General features: G+C 38.0%; 1 protein-coding gene across 2 annotated transcripts in view; it reads right to left on the bottom strand.

Moving 5' to 3' along the window:
* GPD2 (glycerol-3-phosphate dehydrogenase 2) overlaps window positions 1–24,082 on the bottom strand; it is a 135,895-nt gene that overhangs the window by 100,895 nt on the left and 10,918 nt on the right. For both annotated transcript variants that reach the window (XM_081052554.1, XM_081052555.1), the window contains exon 2: window positions 1,676–1,785. In XM_081052554.1, coding sequence (XP_080908680.1) covers window positions 1,676–1,777 — 102 coding nt within the window. In that variant the 5' untranslated portion in view covers window positions 1,778–1,785. The remainder of the gene's footprint in view (window positions 1–1,675; window positions 1,786–24,082) is intronic.

The following is a 24,082-nucleotide window of genomic DNA, read 5'->3' as shown; positions in this document are numbered from 1 at the left end:
GATATATAACATTGGAAGGAAAATAATGACACAATGACCCAGAAATCAGACTCTGTTTGCCTTGGTTTTACTAACTAAAATTTGTCCCTAACTGGATTGATTGGAGGCAGTATTAACCATTTATTCTATTTATTCTATTCTTTGAAACTAAAGAGAAAATGTTAAAAAACCAGTATTACCCAGGTACAAAGTTAAGTTATAAACTCTGAGGTAGAACATGATTACTCTGGTTAACAGTCATAAATAAACCATGTACAAATTTAGCAACAACTCTTCACACTAGATGTTATGACCTTTGGCATTTTCCAGTATCGTTTCAGATAGCACTGGTCAAAGACGGAAGGAGTAATCTAATCCATTAAGGCCCAAGTTCCAAACAGAACAGCACTTCTGAAATAGCCTCAACAGAAGTAACGTCTGTTCACATTCACTTTTAAGGAATCCATGCAACATTTTAAAAGAAAGAGCATATTTAAAGAAAGAATATATCAAGTATGATCAATGGGTAAGGATGAGTTTCAATAACAAGTTGGTCAATTAGTAAGACCCACAACATACTCATATATATCTGAGGAAACACTCAGGATAATGTGCTCACAGTTAAGAATGAAAGACAGTCACAACCTGTTCAATATCGTCCATCTTTCAGAGGAAGAATGAGCTACTTGAAACAAAACAAAACAAAACAAAACAAAACAAAACAAAACAAAAAACTGTAAGTCAGCAAATTGATTCTTCCTAGTATGTGTTTTTAAAGTGGTATTACCCATTCAGGACTCCAAACAAGTGGCTGGCTCCACTGCCTTGTAGCACAAAGTAACCCAAACAACCAGTGCAAGGCAACCATGGCATAAAGGTTTTCACAAAAATGTAGAAAATGAGTAGTTCATAGATAGCCCAGCAACAAACAGCTTCCCAAATTTCTTCACCTCCATCTTTTCATGGGGAATGCACCACCCAGCTGGTATCACAAAATGCCCTAAGACATAGAGGACTAATACTAACTACTGAGGCGGCTACCAGCATTTCAGGCCTGAAAAGAACAAAACCTTATTCACCAAAGTTGTTTCCTGACATTAATTTGAACTATGGGAAGGCACAGTTGTAGTGTAAAGGAGAAAAAATAAACTGAATATTTTATATTATTTGGAAACTTCATACTAATCTCATTTTCATGGCTTTCCCCCATAAAAATTTTACCAAATACAAAGCAACACTACATAAGTAACTAAACCTTTAAGAAATAAAACCAAGATTCAAAGTCAGGCCTTTTACATAGGCTCTTTCTTGTCCATTTCCTTTCTCAGCTGCCTGCCTTCTAATAAGACAAACTTTTGGCAGGAACATAAAAGGTGTCCAGACATTTGGATGAATTAGACAAGGAAAGTCTAAATGAACAAACCCTGGCACTCGGAAATGAAGCAGTCTTTTCAAACCAAAGAGCCAAAACAGAGGCTAAATTATATAATGCTTTCTGATAAAGGAACTTACTTTAAAAAAATGAGATACACACAGTTCTCAAGGATCACTAAGGCAATATTCTAAATTAGTGTCTTTCAGGTCCAGCCGAGACACTAATTTCTAAATAAAAGCATTAGAATACACACCCCCCCATACACAGTTCTTTAACAGATTTCAGTTTCATATTATAATCAATACATACACCATTACTTACTTGCTTCCTTCTGTAATGAGCAAACTGAGAGAGGCCTAGAACAGTTGCAAGTGCACCTCCTCCAGCAAGAATAGTCCCTTTCACTGCCTTTTTAAATGCCATTTCTTAGCCTACAAAGAAAAAAAAACCGGAAACAAAAAAGTTAATTGGAATTTTTATTGCATAACCGTTCCAATAATTAAAAAAAGACTGTAGGTTATGAAAACTATGTTAAACTAGAAAAGAACACAAAATAAGGAAGTTACAAACATGCCAACTTGGATATCACAATCGAAAAACAAGACACACAAAAAATCTAGATATGTAACAGACTATATAAAAGTTACCTTCCAAGAGGAATTGAAGAAAGAAAAGCAAATTAAGGGACAACTGAGGATATTTAAACAGTATAAAGTCAAGAGAGCTGTGAAAAGAAATGCCATCGCCTATCTGACAAAACTGCATGCTGTCATTGCAGATTTGTTCAACTGCTAATCCCCTCCACCAGGAGAACTGGTAGAAGTCTTCTGTCACTCAACACGACAATGGAGCTCATGCGGGCTTCAGGTTCTTTGGCAAGTGTTTAATTCAAATTGTGGTACAACTCCCTTCCTGAGTTTTCCCCTTCCTAATGAAGTTCTTACCAGAGCCCAAAGCCCACACACTTACATTTCTATCCCTAAAAGAGTCGACACTTTACAGATAAAAGGTCAAAGGAAACCTTGCCTTGATCCTTTCACAAAGCGACAGTTCAACACTGCTATAATTCCTTTCATTAAGGGAACTTAAAAAAAAGAAAAAGTTATCCTCCAGATAGAGTTGCGTGACACCACAATTTCAAGGGAAAACCCTCCAGATCAAGCGCTCTTTTGTGCTCCTGCATATTCCTAAATAAAGTCTTGCCTTGTGTCAGCTCTTGACTATCTTTCTTCTCATCTTTTAAAAAAAGTATATTTCTACTATTAGATGTGTGGAATGTTTAGATATTTTTTGAGGACTTAAATATTCTTTAACTTTTTCAGAAACAAACAAACAAAAAGTACAAAAATTTAAAATTCCACCAAACAGCCTCTTACCAGCTTTTATTCTGCTAAACAAAAAAAAGATTAACACTGTGTAATTATTTAAAAAAAAAAAATTCTGACTTATTACCCACCTTTCATTCTCAGTAGTAACTGACACACCCACATCTTTCGGGGAAGCCACTACCCTATTTTCCTGCCTGCCCTGTCTTGACAACACATTGGTATATGCTACAGCTATCTCGTGACTCAAGAAAGGCTTTAATATGAAGTCAGTTTTAACCTAGGATAGTAAAGAATACATAGTATCTCAATGTAAATTACGATGCAGATAAAATATTTGGGTCCATATTGAATGGATAGAATCTATTAGCATAACTATCCTAAATCAAAGAATTTCAGTGCAGTTGGTAACTGATTCTACAGAAATTTCATTTTGGAATACTATAAATTATATACTAAAATAAAAGTTGGCATTTCTTAAAATTTTATTTTTACTCTGATCTCATTCCTTCTGACAAACTTCTAAATTCTAAGACTCATCTTCATTATTAAGATTCTCACCAGAAAATATTTCACATGCATATAGTCTCTGCTGCTGGAGGGCTCTTCTTCACTCTCCCTTCTCTATGTCAACCATCCCCACTCTCCCAAGTTACACAAAACAGTTGGTATATGCTGGCTAGGGACCTCCACTCATCATTCAGTCAACCCTAAACAAAGACTAATGGCCAAGGTTGCTCTGATAGTAAAAACCATTGTAATGTTCGCAGGGGTACCTAGTGCACAATAGAAACCCAAACAGCCCAGAGACAGCATGAGATCTCCAGACTAAGGAGTTCCTCTGACAATTAGGGACAGAAAATAGAGACCTAGTACTATTTACCTAAATTGCACATGTGCCCTCCCCATATAGACAAGCAGCCTGCTTGGATATGTTTCGTAGCTGACTGACCTTAGCTTACTATCATTGCTTCTGTCTTGTTGATAATGCATTGATGACCTCACAAAGGATAGCATACATCAACATAGCCAATTGCGTGATGTGAGACAACGGTCAACGACAATGTCACAGCAGTGGAGTTTGGAACTAGTTTTTCCAGTTGTCTAGGTCCCTGTATTCCTTGCTCACCTTATTATATTGCTTCAGTTTCATTTGTCTGAAACAGAAACTTGCTAAGGGGGATACTTTCATAGGTTTTCTCAATGAGCCACTAATGCTAATGAAAAACTGCATTATTATATTATTTTGCAAAGTTAGCAATAATATTGACTATAATCAATAAAGGGTTTCTCTTTTCAGTAATTTCATAAAATAACCTATGCTTAAGGGATCATTATTTCTATTGTGATCAAATGCATCTATAAGGTCATCTAGCTCGTTGTCATGAACAAATCACTGTTACAGGAATTCAAAAACAAAGCACAGAATCAGTCAATGTCACCTGGCTCTGTTAAGATTATCATTATCATTATTATTATTAATTTTCTAATGACAATTGTTATTTATTGAGTCTTTGCTAAGTAATAGGCACAATGTTTTTAATTCTTTATATACATCAGCTCATATTAACCTCACAACATCCTAATTTCATGCAATAGGGGATTTGCCCAAGGTCACTCCCTAGAAAGGGACAAAACCACAACATAGTCTATGCTCTTCAGCACTGGGTAGTTCTGCCATGTTTTTCTTCTCAAAAGGCAACTTCTCCCCAAGAGCCACACCATATTTTGCTCATATTCCCAAAAGAAGGCTCTATTGCCCAGCACTCACCCAGAGTGTACAGTCCCTTGGCATTAGGGTTTGGCTAAGGCAATAAAGAAATTTCTGGTAAAATATCTACTAGTAACCTTCTGCCAGATAATGTAAGAACTGTTTTAATATTGAAAGACATTTAAAACAGGACATAAACCATATGCTGTGGACTACTTGTATACATTTACATTACATTACAAGGAGAAAAGTTTTCACAATGATTACAAGAAGAAAAGATTGTTTCCTTCTAAGTAAAAGGTGCAGCCAGTAATTTAGCCAAGAAGGGGAACAAAGACATCAATGAATCTTTACCTTTTGCAACTAAAAGTGTAAGAAACTGGAGGTAGAAAAATCATCCAAAAATAAAATAAGCTTAATTATCATAGTCTGATATTCATGTTTAATAGCCTATGAATTAAATCACAAACACATTAAGTCAGGAGTGACTCCTGCATTTGCACAGACCAATTCCAGCCCTCTAATTCTTGGGAGGAGAACACCAGCCCAACTAAACAAAACCCTAAATAAAAAGGTATTCAACTAAATATATCTGTGAGTTTATCAACTGCCCCCAAGGTCATTACAATCAATTTGGAGGATTAAATATCAAAGTCTGTCTTGTAACTCTGTCTTATTGTGCTATATTGTTATTAATACTCTAATAGACAAAAGACCCTCAATAGCCAAAGCAACCTTGAGAAAGAAGACACAGCTGGAGGCATCATAATTCCTGATTGCACGCTATATTATAAAGCTATACTCATCAAAACAGTATGGTATTAGTATAAAAACATATATACAGATCAATGAAACAGAAGAGAGCTCAGAAATAAATCCACAAATATATGGTCAATTAATTTTTGATAAAGACAAGAATATACAACGGGGAAAGGACAGTCTCTTCAATAAATGGTGATAGGAAAACTGGACAGATACATGCTCAAGATTGAAACTGGACCATTATCTTATACACAAAAATTAACTCAAAATGGATGAAAGAATTAAACGTAAGATCTGAAACCATAAAACTCCTAGAAGAAAACATAGAAGACAAGCTCCTTGACACTGGTCTTGGTGTTAATGTTTTGTATTTCCCATAAAAAGCAAAGTCAACAAAAGCAAAAATAAACAAGTGGGACTGCATCAAAGTAAAAAGCTTCTGCACAGAAAAGGAAAACACCAAAATGAAAAAGCAACCTACTAAATGGGATAAAATATTTGCAAGTCATTATCTGATGATGAATTAATATCCAAAATATACAACGAACTCACACTATTCAATAACAAAAATCAAACAAACAATCCAATTAAAAAATGGGCAGAGGGACTGAATAGCATTATTCCAAAGAAGACAAACAAATGGCCACCAGGTACATGAAAAGATTCTCAGCATCACTCATCATCAAGGAAATGCAAATCAAAACCACAATGAGATACCACCTCACACGCAAAAACAAGAGATAACAAGTGTTGTCTAGGATATGAAGACAAGGGAACCCTTGTGCATTGTTGATAGCGATATGAATTGATACAACCACTATGGAAACACTATGGAGGTTCCTCAAGTAATTAAAAAAGAACTACCAGCAATCCCACTTCTGGGTATATATCCAAAGGAAATAAAATCACTATTTCAAAAAGCTATCTGCACCCCCATGATCATTGTAGCATTATATACAATAGCCAAGACATGGAAACAACCCAAGTGTCCATCGACAGAGGAATGAATAAAGAAAATATTATTTATTTATATATATATGTATATATATGTGTGTGTGTATATATACATATGTATATACATGTATATATGTATATACATATAGTATATACGTATATATGTATATACATCATATATACATATTATTCAACTGTAAAATAAGAAGGAAACCATGTGTATATATATGTATATACATATAGTATATATATGTATATATATGTATATATATATCATATATAAATATTATTCAACTGTAAAATAAGAAGGAAACCATACCATTTGCCACAACATGGATGGACCACGAGGGCATTTGCTAAGTGAAATAAGCCAGACATGGAAAGACAAATACTGTATGATCTCACTTATATGTATAATCTAAAAAAATCCAATTCATGGAAACAGATCGGTGTTAATAGAGGCAGGGGATGGAAGGTGAGGAAAATGGGTGAAGGTGGTCAAAAGGTACAAACTTCCAGTTATAAGATAAATAAGTTCTGGGGATACAATATATAGCCTAGTAACTGCAGTACAACTCAGTAATTGTGTATTGGAAAATTGTTAAGGGAGAAAATCTTAAAAGTGCTCATCACGAGAAAAAAATATCATAATTATGTGGGGTGATGGATATTAACTAAACTTATTGTGATAATTTTATATATGTATATATATGTATATATTTATATATACACAAAATCATTATGGTTACAACTTAAACTAATACAATATTGTAAGTCAATTATATCTCAACAAAGCTGTAAGAAAATTAATTTAAATTATAGCCAAAAGAGGGGGCCGGCCTGGTGACTCAGGTGGTTGGAGCTCTGTGCCCCTAACTCCAAAGGCTGCTGGTTCGATTGCCACATGGGCCAGTGGGCTCTCAACCACAAGGTTGTGGATTTGACTTCTCAACAGCAAGTGGACCTGGAGTTGAGCTGCGCCCTCCACAACTAAGATTGAAAGGACAACAACTTGGCTTGGAAAAAGTCCTGGATGTACACACTGTTCCCCAATAAAGTCCTGTTCCCCTTCCCCAATAAAATCTCTTAAACATGTATATATATACACATACACACACACACACACACACACACACACATACACACACACATATACCCAAAGGAAAGGAGAGTAGCTAGAATGGAGGTGGGATGGTGGTAAAGCACTATCTGATACCATTTTCATCAACCAGAATATATAGGATACAGAAAACTTAGATGCCATTTCTCCTTTTTTCTTTTCTAACTCAAGTACTGAATTATGATGCCCTCAAAAAAAGAATGAAACCACTATATGGAGAGTGACTACATTTCACCTGAATTTCTGTGATATGGGATCAAAATGACTGGAAGGGCCGAGAGGCTTTCTAAATAACGCAGACTGTTAAATTATATTATTTTCTAAACCAAAAGAATATCAAATTGAGAAAGAATCAGTAGAATATCCAGCCAAGATGCCACAATAAATTCAAGCTTCAATTCATCTTTTATGCTCTAAATATAGAGCATAGAGACAGATAACAGAGAAAAACAGAAGAAATACCGGGGGTTCCAAAAAAGTGTATACAACTGGACACTTCAGTTAACGTTGCTCAAGCAGTAGTTAGCCGTAATCAGAAGTGTCTGGACGCTGATGGTAACCATTTTGAGCACCTTTTGTAATTGCAGAAGTCAAACGTGACTTGAATTCTTGTTTATCGGTGTATATTGATTACAATTTTAGTAGTTTTCCTTTCTTAAAGTGTGTATACTTTTGCCACCTTCTGTACATACATAGTACAGACATACATACTCTGATAGAAAAGAAAGGAAGGTGCCATATCTTCATAGTAAAATGAGAGATTAATTATAACTAAAAGAATTAAAGAAGGCTTCAAAGAAAACAGGATACTTGAGAAGATCTTGAAGAAAGAAAAGGATTTGCAGGGGAGTGAGTAGGGGCAGGTCCGGATACAGAGAGAAGATTTGGAGAGAGGAGCATCACTTGGTAACACCCAGGAGGCATACAAGTAGTTATCTGGTTTGGCTGAAGACGGTCAGTGGGAAATGGGGTTTAAGAAGTCCAGGGCAAGACACAAGAAAACTCTGTGATGTGTGAAATAAGATATTTCTCTGATAGTCTGCTGGCAACAGGGAAGTAAGTTTGCAGAGGAAGGAATCAGGATGCTTTATCCCACACTTTATGAAGAATGTTCAAGTCGTTGGTGATTTTTGTGTTGTAGCTTATGATGAGGACAGAAAGGCCAATTGGAAGGCAATGAAACTGTCCCCAGGTGAGAGGATGAGAGCCCGCTTTAGGACAACACTGAAAAGTGTAAATGCAGAGATTGATGCTTTGCAGATATCTCTAATGACAGTACCCAATTAGAGACCATGACAGGACCTGACAACTGATTACAGAAAGAAGCAGAACACTACAAGGAGTTTTAGCCTGAGGAGCTGGGGACTGGCCCCAACACAACATTAAGATTTAGGAAGAGAAGCAGGTTTAAGGGAGAAGAGTTTAGATTAGAATTAAGGAAATTTGAGAGCTTGACAGAACACCTACTTAGAGAAAACAGCAACCAGATGGACAGGTGGGTCTCAAACTCACAACAGCAGTCAGAACTAAAGGTAAGGTTTGGGGAATCTTCTGCCTAGAGCCAACAGATATAACAACTACACAATAAAATGTACTTACTTTTTAGCAAACAAAAACTGGGTTTGCCACTTCTCTGCTGACCCACGATTTTAGCTAACCCTACAATTTACCTGGCTCGTCTGAATTCTTAGGTGTCCTTTGAGGACTCTTATTATAAACAGAGTGACTTCAATAATGAGAACCACCACTCAGACACTATTTCAAATAGTCCCTGAATGCTCACCCTGTCTGCCTCCCCCCATTCAGAGGCGAGAATACTCTCCCAGCTAAATCATGCATTTGAGTGACTTAACCACACATTTTAGACTTAAAAACAAGAAATAGCCACCACTGTAAAAGGCTGAGAGTCCCCACAAGCAAATTTATTCCAGAACAAAAGGACACTTCCTGGCCCTTGAATTCTCGAAACAGAGTCTTCAAACCCCTCTCCCTCTCTTACAGGCCTAACTTCTCTCTTAATTGAGCAAAAATAAAAATCCATCCAAATGGACTCATCACTCCTCTGTAGATATCCACTCAGGGCCTGCACTTGTACAAGAATTCTCCTATCCTCTGGCCTCTTGTGTAGAAATAGCACTTTCCTTTCCAAGCTCTGTGTTCTCCATTAACTTAGGAAAAAAATGGGACTTCTCAGGGTTTCGAGTCTCATGCCAGCACAGATGTAAGCATCCCTTACAAGAGTGATCAGTGTGTGTGCGAAGAGGGGTGGGGGGAAGAAAGGATAGCTCAAAGATCATCTTCAGAAGAGAAATGTTAACCATAAGCCTTGCAGTCCCTGAGACCTGTGTTTTCTAGCAGGATATAAAGGCATTCCATGCCACTATGATTATCTTACCCTGAGAAACCCATACGAAGAAGAAATTTAAAACATAAAATCCCAGGATGGAGTCTAGATATGGCATGTGCTACTTCACTAAAGCCCTTCACTTAAGCATATGCAGGTTCAAAGATAACAAGACGCTCCGTACACTTCAATTGTGCAATCACTCACCTTGTAGCTGTGCCTGGAAAACCACGCCCTCATCTATTATGAGTCATGTTCTATCAAACGTACAGAAGGCACAGCTCCAACGGCCAGGCCTCAGGATCTACTTGCACACAATGACTAACGTGAGAAAGGTACATGAAGCTTACAAAATAAGGGTGCCGAACCTTATAAGAGGAAGTCCTATGTAACCATGGAATTTGGCAGCAGTCCACAGAAAAATGGAGGAAGAGGGAGTGAGCTCAAAAGTACCTTCCCGCCCAGCAGCCCAGTTTTAACTATAAAAATCAAGCTTTCCGGGTGCTTTGCACTAGACATGTTTCAACAAAGCAAACCCTTTATATTCCAATCGATGTGATATCAAATGTTTTGTATACTTTTCTATAAGAAAGTACATCATGATTCAGGCACACCAAGCACCTGAATCATAAATCACCTGAATTGATAAAGTGCTTACATAGTAACAATCAAAGCATGTGCTTACTACCTTCTCTTTCTCAAGGTTGATTTAACGGTATCAAAACTACAAACGAGGGGTGGCCAGTTAGCTCAGTTGGTTAGAGCGCGTTGCTACTAACACCAAGGTTGCCAGTTCCATCTCCACATGGGTCCAAGCAGAGGCACTTCATTCTACACACATACACCTCACACAGCAGCATGCAATCCCTACAGAACCGTACAGCTAGCCCTCAAACATGCTTTTTGAAAGCTGTCAGACATAGGTGAACAAAATAGTCAACATCAGAGGCCCATCAACCTCTCTGAAAACAGAGGAGTCTTAGTCCATAAACAAAAAATTAATTGTCTTTTTTGGTTGCTTTAAACATTTTTAAAATAGGAAGTGGACTCAAGGGTTACCCACAAAAGATAACCCCAATGGAAATATGGAAATAAGTGGATATATCAAGTCCTGAAAAAACAGCAAACACTTTCAAAGGATATTTAATCATCTTCTTCTACTAGCCCTTCCCCAATTATAAAAATATGTATTTTTAAGCCACAAACACAATAACAATGATGACCTATAGTTATAGAAAATATGTACACTGAACAGGATATCAAAGGACAAACAAAAAGGTTCTTTTGAAGTCATTCAGGAAAGTATTCTGATCGAAAACAAGATAAAAGGAAAAACCAAGTAAAAGTTAGCAGAAAAATTAGAAATAAAATTAATGCTCAGATTCTGGATGTCCCAAATTTTGGACTGTGGCTCATTAGGAAGCTAAAGCTGCCTAACCACACATTGCTGGCATAGCATTCAATGTCTACCTTCGTTCCTGTCTTTCACACCCTATCAAAAACCCAGGCTGCTTTAGGGCATGTTCTATTTCCAATAAATTTCCCCAGGAAATTCCAAGCCAGAAGGGCCCAACCCAAAAGATGGAGGGGAAAAAAATTTCTTAACAAAGGGAGAATATTTTAATAAAGACAAAAGAGAAGGAAAAAAAGTCAGGAAACTAAGAGAAATTGAAAGAAATAGTTCATATAACTTCAAGCCAGAAAGTACTTTGGAAAAGCTTCCCACAGTCTCTTTGGGGCACCTTTAGGTCAGTTACATGGTTTTAGCAGCAAACACACAGCTACAGATGATTGAGAAAGAGGTTAGCCCAGGACCATTCCTTAGGCTCAAAGGAGAGCAGGAGGCTGGCTGCTTGACAAAGAAAGAGTTGGCACACAGAAGGGCTGAGCTGCAAAAGGTTCAAATCAGAGTTTAAGAAATGCAAGCAAAAGGCACCAAAAACAAAAAACAAAAGAAAAGGAGAAAATAAGGTCAACAACCATTTAAAGGGAGCCAGTTAAAAGGCTCTATTTGTTTATTAAAAAGTTTGTCTCAAACACTATTACATGAATTCTTCTGGTGTGCGAGATTTGCTTTTTTAAATTTAATATGCAATGCCATAACCAATTAAAGAATTTATTTCACAAAATCCTCTAAAATGAAAACATACAAAAAAGGGAAGAAGGCCCAAGAAGAACACAAGGATACATGCTCGCAGTAGTCATTTGTTATGTAAGACTCAATTTTTTTTTTTTAAATGGTGTTTCCAAGGCAACTTCTATATTATGTAGTTATGTTTTCTGCCATTCCAAAAATGCACACCGGTACTACAGAGTCACAAATTTGACCCTTTTCCCATATTTTCATGAGGTTCACTGTAGAATTACAAGAGATCAATGAAGCCCATCTGAGCTAACAATAGATTTATATTCATTAAATAAAAATGATCAATTTAATTCATAATGGAATGATTTCTATTGTATTTGCTTTCCATAGAAATGCCATTAAAAATCATAAAGAACTATAGTTAGTTCATGCAAGTGGACTTGTTTTCCATTTTATTTTAAAACCAAAATTAATATATATTTTCTATCATCCTAGATATGTTTTTTGTTTAAAGTTGTAAAATCTTACCTTTATTTTTCAATAAAAATATATTTCTGCCTTCTTAGTTTACCATATATGTAATTTAAGGTAGTTCTGAAAGGCATAAAATAAAATGTCCCTCATAAGTGAAAATTTGGAGCATTCTTTCCTAAAAATGCCCACCCATCATAAAGACAGAAGTCAGGTTAAGGAACTGAATGGATAACATGCTTAGTATGAAATTAAACAAGCTTGCATTTATATATCAACTAATAAGAACTGCCTCCCTTAAAAAAAAAAAAACACAAAAAAAACAGAGTACAGCAGACACTGAAAAAAAGTTGAATTCTGTCTTGAGAAAGAAGGAATGTTACCAATGAATCACACAAAAAAAGTTCTTTAGGCAAATAGACCATACTGGTCGTGTGTTTCTTGCAGTCTTTGTGCCCCTTTACTAACCCTACTGTTGGGTTAGGAAAATGGTTCACATTCCTTTGGAAGCACAGATCCTTTTTTCGATTTTTCATGATGCTATAGAATCTACTTCAGTAATTAAGAAAAAAATCCCTTTATTTTGTTATAGAATAAACTGCGTACCAAACAATAGAGTTTAAAATATCTTTTATGTTAAAATATATCAAGCCTCTCAACCAGATTTATTACAATTATAACAATCACGGTTGTTGAATATACATCCCAAAAAAGTTTCATGAGAAAATATCTACATCACCATATAAATAAATGTATTTTAAAAGGGCTTAGATGCTATAAAATAGTGTGCAGGCACTGTGAATCAAATAAAAAGGGTTTTAACTTATGGGTGATAATGAACTTTAACTCTATTGTCTAAAAAATAAACGCTAAGAGAATTTCAATTAAATAGCATGTTCAGAGAAAGAAGTGCTTCAGATAATTAAGTTCCTATTTGCCTGGATCTTATTCAGAGATCTCTTTCGCTGTTTTCCAACCTTATATTTTATGAAATATAGTATTATGAATTAGGAAAAACCACTTACTGAATGTAGGCTTTTTCTTTGAAGACAAAAAAATCTTAAAGAACCTCAAGATCGTTATTCAGAAAAATATATATATATATTTTTTGGAATAGCACAGATGAACTGCCTTCCAATGTAATAAGCACAAACAAAACTTTGAAAAGCTGGTTTTGTTTTAAACTTCAAAATGCTGATGCCAATTGATTTACTTAACTTTTGCTCATTATTTTTATCACTGAATGAGAGGAAAATGTACCAATTCTTTCAAAAGTTCCAGTTGCAATTGTATTATATATGTTATTAGAAATACACTTTAGAAAATGCTTCTTGAAGATAGTTCATGAAATCCTGAACTCATAAAAAAAGAGAGATACTTTTTATAATTAGTTATAGCACAATAATTTCAGTTAATTTAATTTCCTTACATTGTAAAAGAATAGCTCAAAATTTGTTCCCAGCTCTATTACAGCTCTAATAATGCACAAGCCATGTTACAACAGAGTTACAACAGAGACCAAGAAGTATGTTGGGATGGGAGACCAGTTATTCTACTTCCTTGAGTTTGAGAATATCCCTAGGAAAAAAGACTAACCACATTTTTCATCCTGTAGTCTTTTTTTCCTTGTATCCTGATGAAATCTGCATTTAAAACTCACTCCCCTACATATCTAATAATCCACTGCATGTATAAATGCTACTCTCAACAAAGGGCTAAATTACACACATGAAGCATCCATGCAAAGTAAATCTAAGATGTACTATAGTCAGAATAATCATGTATTGTATTTTTAGCTTAGTTATCACATTCCCTAAAAATGACTGACCCTTAAATAAATAAGAATCAGACAACAGGAGAGACAGATTGCCGTAGCTCGTGTTTCTAACAATAATTTCATTCAAAAGTATGGAATACACATCATCAACATTTTCTAAGTGCTCCATTCCTCACCTCCAAAAAGGAAAAGAAAAGATAGTAGGTCTTCCTTGACCTACGCAAAAATAATAAGCAAAGCTGTATCTCCATCTCAGTTATCTTGGCTAAATCAATCTTGGTCATAAGATCTTTTTCTCTCCACTTGAATGAGGCATCCTCTCCAAATCTCTCCTTTTCAGATATTTCTTTTCTTCTTGAAAAGGACTGGCACACACCCTAAGTGGAAAGCATTCAAGTACCAGACTATAAACAAGTCTAGTCACTGTGCATAAGACACTGTGCATAAGACACCAACATTACACAGCTAATACCCTCGCAGTCTAAAATGTAAATAGCATGCATAAAGGGTTCTACTAAATATTTTCTATGGAGCTACTATTGCTGGAAAAAGAAAACAAACACTATATTATTTTAATTCTCAAAACACCAGATTAACAAAATCACCAGGACGGTGTGATTAAGGACACTTGCCTTATAATTCTGTTTCTACCACTAATTTGCTTTGTGATTTCAGGCAAATCATTTATTTGAATTTGCAGATCCTCATTCCAGTTATTAATAAAGTATCACTGAAAATGTCCAGAACTACTTTAACATTAAATTCATATTATTATTGTTCTTCATTCTATAGACACAGGGGTGAAAAAAACACCATTATACATTAAAGCTGGTACTATCTTAATGTCCTATTTATTTAGCACTGTTGGATGATTAAGGCTTACATTCATTCTTTCATTCAGTAATTATTTACTGATCATCTAATGTGTGCCAGGCACTGAACATACAACTGAAAACAAACATACAAAAATACCCGCCTTCCAAGAGCTTACATTTGAGTGAACAGTTGAAAAAAAAAGAAAGAAAAGTCTGAACTATTTTGAATTAAAGTAGTTCAAAACTGCAAGTCACCTTTGTCTTCTTAAATAAGGGCTATTAACCATGGATTCGAATATGGATGGCTTAGAACCATCTAAGCGTCTAACTAACCATCTAACTAACATGAGACTGTGCTGTCACAGGGTGATGCCCTCAGGAACAGTAGAAGGAACAAGACTACTAACCCCTTTACTAAGTGGCCCCCTGCCACAGACTATTCCCATGTGAATTCTTCCTCTGTCTGCTTTATAAAGTTTTCTCCCATTTCTTCCAAACTGTCAGGCTGATGGTAATTCTCCTTTTTGATCTTTGAGCTCTGCAGCTCACTTCTCACTTGCTACCGCTGTGGTCAGAAAGTGACTAAAACTGAAAGTTAGCTAAAACTGTCCTTAAAATACAAATAAATAACTCTGAACAAGGCAAAAAAGAGTGACTTATTAGCTAGCATCTTAGCGTTTGTATTTTCAACATTCTGGCTCTATCTATTCAAAGGCCTTTTTTCCCCCTTCCTTCCTGTGTTCTAGGTCAGTTGGAGCTTACCAGATAATTTCTGAAGTTTGCTGTACACAGTATGGATGAAACAAACTACACAAACTGCATAAGAACATGAAGATTAAGAATTTCAAATCAGACACAAGCACATAGTCCAAGATTAGAAAAAGAAAATTCTTATTTCAATTCTGTCTCATCTGAACAGACTCACATTATCTTTAAAAAAATGTGGCAAAGCTGTTTGCTTCTGCTCTAGAAACAATTAGAACTCTTTTTTTTTTTTCTGTGCTCTCTTGGATTTAAAGAAAAGTTTATAGATAAATGGGCCAAAAAAGAATCTATCTGCCACTCCTAAAAAAATTTCAAAATTCCTTGTTGGGGCCTGGCTTACAAAAAACACACTTGAGGGAAAGATAAAAATTGTACACTTTAAGAAAATAACCAAAGCAAGAGTTCAGTGAAATACTCAGAAAAGTATCTCTGAAGGACCTACCCAAGGAAAGACTGATGAAAGGGGAAACATTTGTTCCTGCAACAGGTATTCAGCTGAAATTTACTAAATGCCTGCTATACCTTCAGCACAGCTCTAGGGCCTAGCAATTTCTCTGCCTCATGGATTGGGGGAAAGAAAAAATAAACATGTAAACAAATTGTAAAATCAAGTGTTTTTTTTTTTATTTTGTTTTGATCTTTTTTTTTTTTTGAAACTGACAAGTGCTATGAAGAAAATAAGATGGAGTATTACATTAGAGATTGACTGTGGGTAAGAGGGATCCACTTTAGATAGAATGCTTATGGGGGTGACTGACAAAAAATACCATTGGGGAGGAAGAGCCAGTCACACAGAGATCTGAGAGAAGGGCCTTCCACGCACAGGGAACAGGTATGCAGACACTTAGCAGTATGTGCAAACTTGGCCTCTATGGAAACTGAAAGCCACTCTGGCTGTAGCACAATGAATGATGTGGGCAGTGGGTTCCAGATGAAGTCAGAGAGCCAGACAAGTGCTGAGTCACGTATGACTTCCTCCAAACAAGGTGTTTATTCTGACAAGATAAAGATGGAAAACCAAGATGGAGGGTCTTAATAAGTGGAATGATATGATGCTATTTATAGCAAGGAAGGAAAGGGAGGGAAGGGAGGAAAAAGTGAGAGGGAAGGAGGGAAAGAGGAAGGAAGGACAGACCCTAGCTACAGTGTCAAGAATGCCTTTTAGAGTAGTAAGAGTAAAAGCAGTTGTCTTTTCCTAAGGACACTATTAGCCATGTTCATAATGAGTAGGTGAAAGTATGAAAAAAGGACATAATGGGGAGAGAGAGGCAGAGTTAATACGACATGAGAAAATAGCCAAAAATGTAAACCACAATCAAAACCAGGATTCTATAACAGGAAAACAAATACTTCAGGGATAACCTTGCATATAAGTATTTCTTGAACTTACACACTTGACTGTTCCCATCCCATTCAGTCTAACAAGGGTGGTAACAAAGAACAGTAAGTGTCAACTGAGAGCCTCTTAAATGCCAACAGCAGAAGTCTTTTTTTATATTTCTATTCCCCCTTGGGCTCGGGTTGTTTGCAGGTGACTTTTCCCCCACAAAAAAACCTCATTATATCTTGAACTGATTTTGGACTCATCTTGGAAAAGTTCCCTGGGTTGCATCTCAACAAGCTGAAGCACCCGGAACATTCCCCACCAAACACAGGCTGGGAAGCTAAAGAGCTTTGTGAAACTTACTGACCCACTGAGTATAGATATAATAGACAAGACAGACTGCATATGATTAATTGCAGTTATTTATATTTATGGGTTTGAATCTTGAGTATGCCTGGACTCTCCCCATTTTCTTTCATAATTTTCCCCCTGTTGGAGACTGAAGAGCAAAAGTCAATTGCCGAGTGTTGGCATCACACAGGAAACTAAAGGGCCATGCATTTCAATTCCTGCTCAAGAAACACTCTGGCTGAGCAGATGTAATTCACCAGACCCCAGTGGGCTAGGCTCACACTGTTGTCAGTCAAATCACATAGCTGATGGAAATCAGCAGAGCACATTAGCAATTTATACTCAGTCTCTCCTCAACCATAAATTCCGAGATAATGTTTAGTGAAACCCAAAGTTAACCCAAGGAATTTAGCCCATAGTTTGAGCCTATGTTCTTACCATGAGGCAGTCAGGAGGCAAGTGACTCAAAAAATGAAATTTCTAATAGGACTCCTGTCAAAACTCCAGGTTCCAATGTCAATGCAGTGACCTTCAGGCGTGACCTCACCCAGTGCACTTGTAGCCACCCTCTCCGTCATTAGTTTGGCAGCCGCCAGCAGCCTGTGTGTGTTTAGACTGTATTGTACACCCCCACCATAAGACAATCTCAGCCTGCACGAAGCCACCTGACTTCTCTGGACCTCAGTCTCCTCACGTAAAAGATTGAGATCGTCTGCATTTGCTTTCTCGTGGTACTGCTAGATCCCATAGCCCGGGCCTTTTGCTCTCCAGGGCCTCTGGCCATTTTTCCTGTTTTCCAAACTGGACAATGGGTATAGGTCACTCACCACCAAAACGACTACATCAACATCCTCTTACCCACTCTGACTTGAAAAAGCAACATTTTTATGTTGGTAGTAATTATGATAAAGTGAAGAAAAGTCTAGAAATAAGCAGACAGCTTTAAATAAGTTAGGCATTGTAGAATTTATTGAGTAGGAATTATTTTTTTCTGGGTTAATTATACTCTGGGTGGAGACGGGCTAAAGGGCAGTAGAAAATTAATTATAAAGAGAACAATAGTAGACAAAACAGTATCTGTGTGTGCATTTTAAAGTATATGCGTGCGCATGCGCACACACACATACACACACACACACACACACACACACACACACACACAGGCTAGAAGGTTACTTACACCTAATGTTTAAAATCTTACCCGTGAATGGTAGGGTTATTAAGTCACTTTTATTTTCTTCCCTGCGTGCATCATTTTTTTAATTTCTAAAGTGAGCATTTGTTGTTATTCTTGCACTAAGGGGAAAAAAGTGTCTGTGTGTGTGTGTGCGCGCACTAGAGAGAGAGAGACAGAGAGAGAGATGAAAAACAAGAACTCTAAAGAGTACCATGCAGATAGATAGCTGACATTTGACTAAATCCCATATCATCTGACCATTACTTGAGTGATTTTCCTGTTACACAACCTTCCTCATCTTTAATGAACTAAAGTAAAACCCATACAGAGAAAGGAAAAGGATAGTTTGCCTTTACAATTTATTAGGAATCTTGGAGCAAGAACTGGAAAATGTCACGGAGTCATCTACCACCTTCTGAAGAACAGTCTCTACACTAACTAGAATGAATTTGCCTTGAGCACTGACATAGTAACTATTTAAGCCCGAGTTAAAATACACCTAAATTAGTCTTGAATTTTCAGTTATTTCATATTACCTCTTCTCAGGGATTTAAAGTTTAATACAACATCAAAACTCCCAACAACTAATCAAACCAATGACTGCAAAGTGGATCAAACCTACTGGAATTGGTATTCCCCAGGGTTCAACTCCATCAGCACAGATTCTCTTCAGACACCAACACACCCAGGGGGCCCCTCCACTGTGCCCAGCCCTGAAGGAAGCCCACAGACACACAAAGGACAGGCCATCCTAGATGGGGCCAACATTTCCTCTCTCCCCACCATGTGACAGACAATTCAATGCTCTCAGGAAGGAACACAGCTCTGGATCTAAGCACAGCTGGGATCCTTGTGGTCATGGGATGCTGTCCTTGGCATATACAATTGATAACTCGGGACCAGTCAATAGAACTTTCTCCACAGGAGGCAGCTGGTGTAGGTGCCATCAGAGACAGACAGTCCTGGATTGAATTCCAACTTAGCCACTTACTAGCTGTGTGACTATGAGCCTTAGTCTTCTCATCTATAAAATGTCATCTACTTCACAAGTTATATTGAGAATTTGAGATAATATAAATAAGGTGTAAAAACACATCTGCTAGCAACAACTTCCATTACTGGTACATAACATTACTGAGCCCCTACAACGGGCTCCCACATTTGCAATGCCAAATTGGGGTGACAGCGAAGACTGTGGTTAGAGAAGAAAAGCAGCCAATCTACATAGGTCATTATTGTACCCTGCGTTAGCATAAGCGGCACCTGATTCTGATCGAGCAAATGCACTTAGGACTCACAGGTTGGAGTAAAAATTCCCATGACTTCCCTGAAAAACACAACAGGCAGGCCTCTTCCGGCATTTCTCTAGCATCTTCCCCCAAAATAAACATTCTCTCAAACAGAACAGATACTGTGATTTGTGGAGTGTTCAACCAAAACTAAAAGCCCTATGAAGCCCAACATCTAACGCAGACCTAACTCCAGGCCGCAGGTTACCTGTCGCAGAGGTCAGATAGAGGCAGCAGGCTCTTTCACTGGAGGTGACTCACTCATCACACGGAGTCCAACATTTATGAGGCTTTCTCGAGTAGTTTAGCTGATGGATTTAAAACATTCCCCAAAAGAGGCTTGAGCAAAGGTTCGTGGCCTGAGTTAACCCAAGTCGCGGGGGACAACTTTGACCCACAAGAGTATTGTTTTGTCCTCTACTCAGAACATTTCTTGGAATTTATTTTTAGTTCAGAGAGGGCAAGAAACTGCTTTCTGGCTCTGTCACAAACCCCGAACACCATCTCCCTTAAAGACAAAACGAATATAAAGCCAAAATGCCATCAAAACAGTCAACACTTTTGTTTAAAGGAATCAAGCTATTTCTCAAGAATATGTCCTTTCTAGTATGATGCTCAGATGTAAAAACATATATCATGACTTTGGTTAACCTCACAGCAAGAAACTGGGAACAAGGGTTAGTGATCCCATCGCAAGCATCAAAATGGGTCTGGTTTGGTCACTCGTTCAATGCATGTCAACTACTGCCCAATAGTCTAGTGTATCCCCCAAACCACCTTGACCTGTGCCCACAGAATCCCCCCATTCCCCACAGACTCCTCCACCACCCCTCAATCTACTCTTGCCCTCCCCTGACCACCAATCCCTGTCCATCTACACGATGGGACTCACTTCTGCAACCTCCATTCACGTGTGCCCTTCCCACACTTCTCTTACTAGGTTCTTACTGCCGGTGTCTGGTTTACATGATGTAGCTCAGTCTTTGTTACATGTAATTAAATTCAGATTTCACAACTGAAATACAATATGTAAACCCAAATATGTATTGAATTTTCATTTATTCAACGAATATTCATTGGGCACCTACTGTGTCAGAGTGTGAGTAAACAAAGATGAATAATTTATCATTTCTGCCTTAAGGGAACTCATAGCTTACAGAAGAAAATTCTGAAACAAAACAAGTGATACAAATAAAGTTTGGACAAGGGGCTAAGGGAGTAATTACCCCTAGGGGAAAGGGGATATAGGAAACATCAGCAGGACAGGTTTGTAGAGAAAGCAATAATTAACTCAAGTGTTGAAGGTTCACCAGGTCCAGGGTGAACATAAGCAAAGACATGATGGTGTGAATTAATATTTCATTTTCAAGAACAAGGGAGTGTGGTATGCCTGCGGCACAGGACGCTCTGCAATAGTGATAAGGAAGAAGGTGAGGAGACGGAATTGGCAAGCAGGGTAAATCTCTGGAGGTCTTTCGAGCATATGCTATTCAGAGGACTTTGGCTTTGCCCAGTAGGCAACGGATTGCCAAGGAGGGCTTTTAAGCATATTTGTTGGTTACATACTGTGTTTAAGGACTGTGCTGGTCAGTTGATACGTGTTATATTAATCCTTACAACATTCCTAGTAAGATTAGACAGAATCACGTTTGTATTTAAAACACCATTCTCTCATTCCCAGTTTGCTCGAGGGAAACGAAAAGAACATGAGTCTGGGAGCAGGGAAATCAGGAGACTGGGTATTAACATCCATACACAAATTCCTAAGGGTATGCAAAGCCTGTGCATGACGATGGCAGTGGAGTGGAGATCACAGGAGTCTAAATACACTTGGAAGGAAGACGGCTAAGATGATTCCTCCAGAAACAGCACACGCCTTAGCTTCTGCCAAATAGGAGAAAACACCTCCTCCTGGAGTTATACCACCATCTAGGCTGGCAAGAGGCCCTCAGAGCACCTGGTGCTCTTTGCCACTTGAGAACAGTCCCCACGGAAGTCTTTATACTCCAGTAGGCCACCAGGACATTAGGACATGCCCTAAGGCTACAGATACTCTGAGGAGGCTTTTACTCACACTTGGCCACCACGTCAACAGGAGCTGCCCCGAGGTGCTGCACCCAGCTTCCTCCAAGACATCACAGGACTAATTCCAGCACTCTCCACAATCTGCTGTACCTGTCATCACCAGAAGCCCAAACTGCCCTATGTCTCACCTTCTCAGCCATCCTCCCTTTCCATTCTGCCTTCTGAAACTCAGTATCTCTCATCAGCCAACTGCATAATGTTCTCTCTGAATAGTCCTTTCACCCTGAAAACATGGAGAAAGCAAGATTTAACCTGAATTTTGAAGGCTGAAGCCCATTAACTTGTTTTCCCAGCATCTCATCAGGAGGAAGTTGTTTATACTTTCACATTTAAGTCTAATGTTCAGCCGTTATAAACAGGGATGGCTGTACCAGTTGCTGAAATAGCTCTGAACTAGGTGATAAGTAGACCGTTCCTGGGAGTTCTCTATGATCAAATGATCAAAGAGTTAATGTCGAGCTTTACAAACAGCACCCAGGACCCTGCTCTCCAGACCAAAGGCCTGCATCTGACTTGTAAATACTTGGAGTAACCTCCCTGCTCCTAGCCCCAAAATCCCCAGCCTGGAGTTGGATTACGTGTCTCCCCTTTCACCTTCCAAGTTCTCCTCTATCCTCTTTCAAAAATCTTACCTGTTTTGCAGTTCATGTCATTATCCCTGCTTGCTGTCATTTGTCTATCCATCTACTGCTGTTTGCCCTCATTCACTGATGACATGAGCACCTGGCTGTTTCCCTTTCCAAAGTCGTGCCTATCTTCTTTCTTGCTGTCTTCTACATCTACATGGTTGCCCAGTTCCTAAACCCTCTCCCCTCTGATGATCTTTTCTTTGACCCTGCTTCAGCCACGCACTCTTGTCATCATAACCTTGAGTCTGGCAGCTTGATTACTTGCAGCAGCTCTGAGACCTCAGCTTCAAGTATCCCACACCGTGAGCACCACCTGCTCTTTTTCCGACTCATCTATCTACTTGGGCATTTCCATTTCAGCATCTTCTTGGGATTATCTGGCTTTCCAGTCCATGTACCCTACAATTTCCTCCACTGTCAGTTACACCCTCACTTTCATTTCTTCCCAGTTTTCAGGCCAAGGTCCATCACTGGCCCTAGCAAGCACCCACGTGTCCCTTGGTTCTCTCTTCCTGCTTCTCACTTACCTGGCTAATCCTCAAATCAAGCCCAACTATCTGCCTGCTCCAAACCTCCACCGACATAGCTGAAGAAACTGCCTGGATAAAACCACAACCGCATCTCCCCTTAATTTAAATTCAGGACTGCAAATCTCTAATGGGCAATCCACATTCACCAGCAATCCTATTACATTCCCTAAAAATGTTTCAAAATAACCATTTCAAATCTTTTTTCCCAAACTAATTTCACCCCTCCCCACCCCAGCATCATCACATTGGGAAAGTAGAAGCAATCAGGTAAGAAGTCCATCTTCCCACCACCCAAACCATGACCTGTACCCATCTTCCTTTTACTGTAATGAAATGTCCCTGTTCCTAGTAACCACCAGCCTCTTCATTTGTGCCCTAGGTCGCCTCCCTTCCTGGATCGTTAGGAATTGTACTCTGACAATATCCATCCCTCTCTCCTGCCTTCCTCAGTTTTTCCTCTCTACTTAATCATTCTATCATTTACTCTCTACTTAAACTCATTCTATTACTCTGTTTCTGGCAAACCTTCCTTAACCAATATCTCCTTCCAAGAACTCTTCCATTTCTCTGCTTCTCTTCACAATAAAATGTCTTAAAGTTGTCTATAAACAGTCTCTGCTTCCACAACTCATTGTATGTCAGATTGTCAAAATCACAAATGGCCGCATTACACCAAATGCAATCTCTGTAATTGACACAGTAGGACCACCTCGTTTTAAAAATATTTGGAACTCTTAACTTTAGGGATACCACACTCTCCTGGCTTCTCTCCTATCCCACTGGCAACTCATCCTTCTCTTCTAAATAATACAATGCTCCAATGGCCCTCTTCTCCATCTATACATTCTCTATGTGTAATTTCATCCAGTATCAAATAAAATCTGTATGCAAATAACTCTTACCTCTGTATTTCAGCCAAAACCCCTCCTAAAATCTCCAAACTCCATTTATCCACTGGATATCCACTTTGGGGATAACTGTCTGATATCCCCCAAGAAATGTCTAATAAGCACCTCAAATTTAACAATCCAAATAAAACATTTTATATCTTCCGTCAAGCCTGCTTCTCTCTCAATTCTCCCCTTCTCAGCTTATGGCCCATTGCTCAAATTAAAAAAAAAATGTAAGTCTTTGTCTAGATTCTTGTTTCCTCTCTCCAGATAATTAATCTACCAGCAAATTCAGTCAACTAACTCTATCTCAAAAATATACC

Source organism: Rhinolophus hipposideros, assembly GCF_964194185.1.
Source record: "Rhinolophus hipposideros genome assembly, chromosome: 6".
Lineage (NCBI taxonomy): Eukaryota > Metazoa > Chordata > Mammalia > Chiroptera > Rhinolophidae > Rhinolophus > Rhinolophus hipposideros.
The sequence above is the reverse complement of the archived record's forward strand: the minus strand, read 5'-3'. Positions and strand labels throughout refer to the sequence as shown.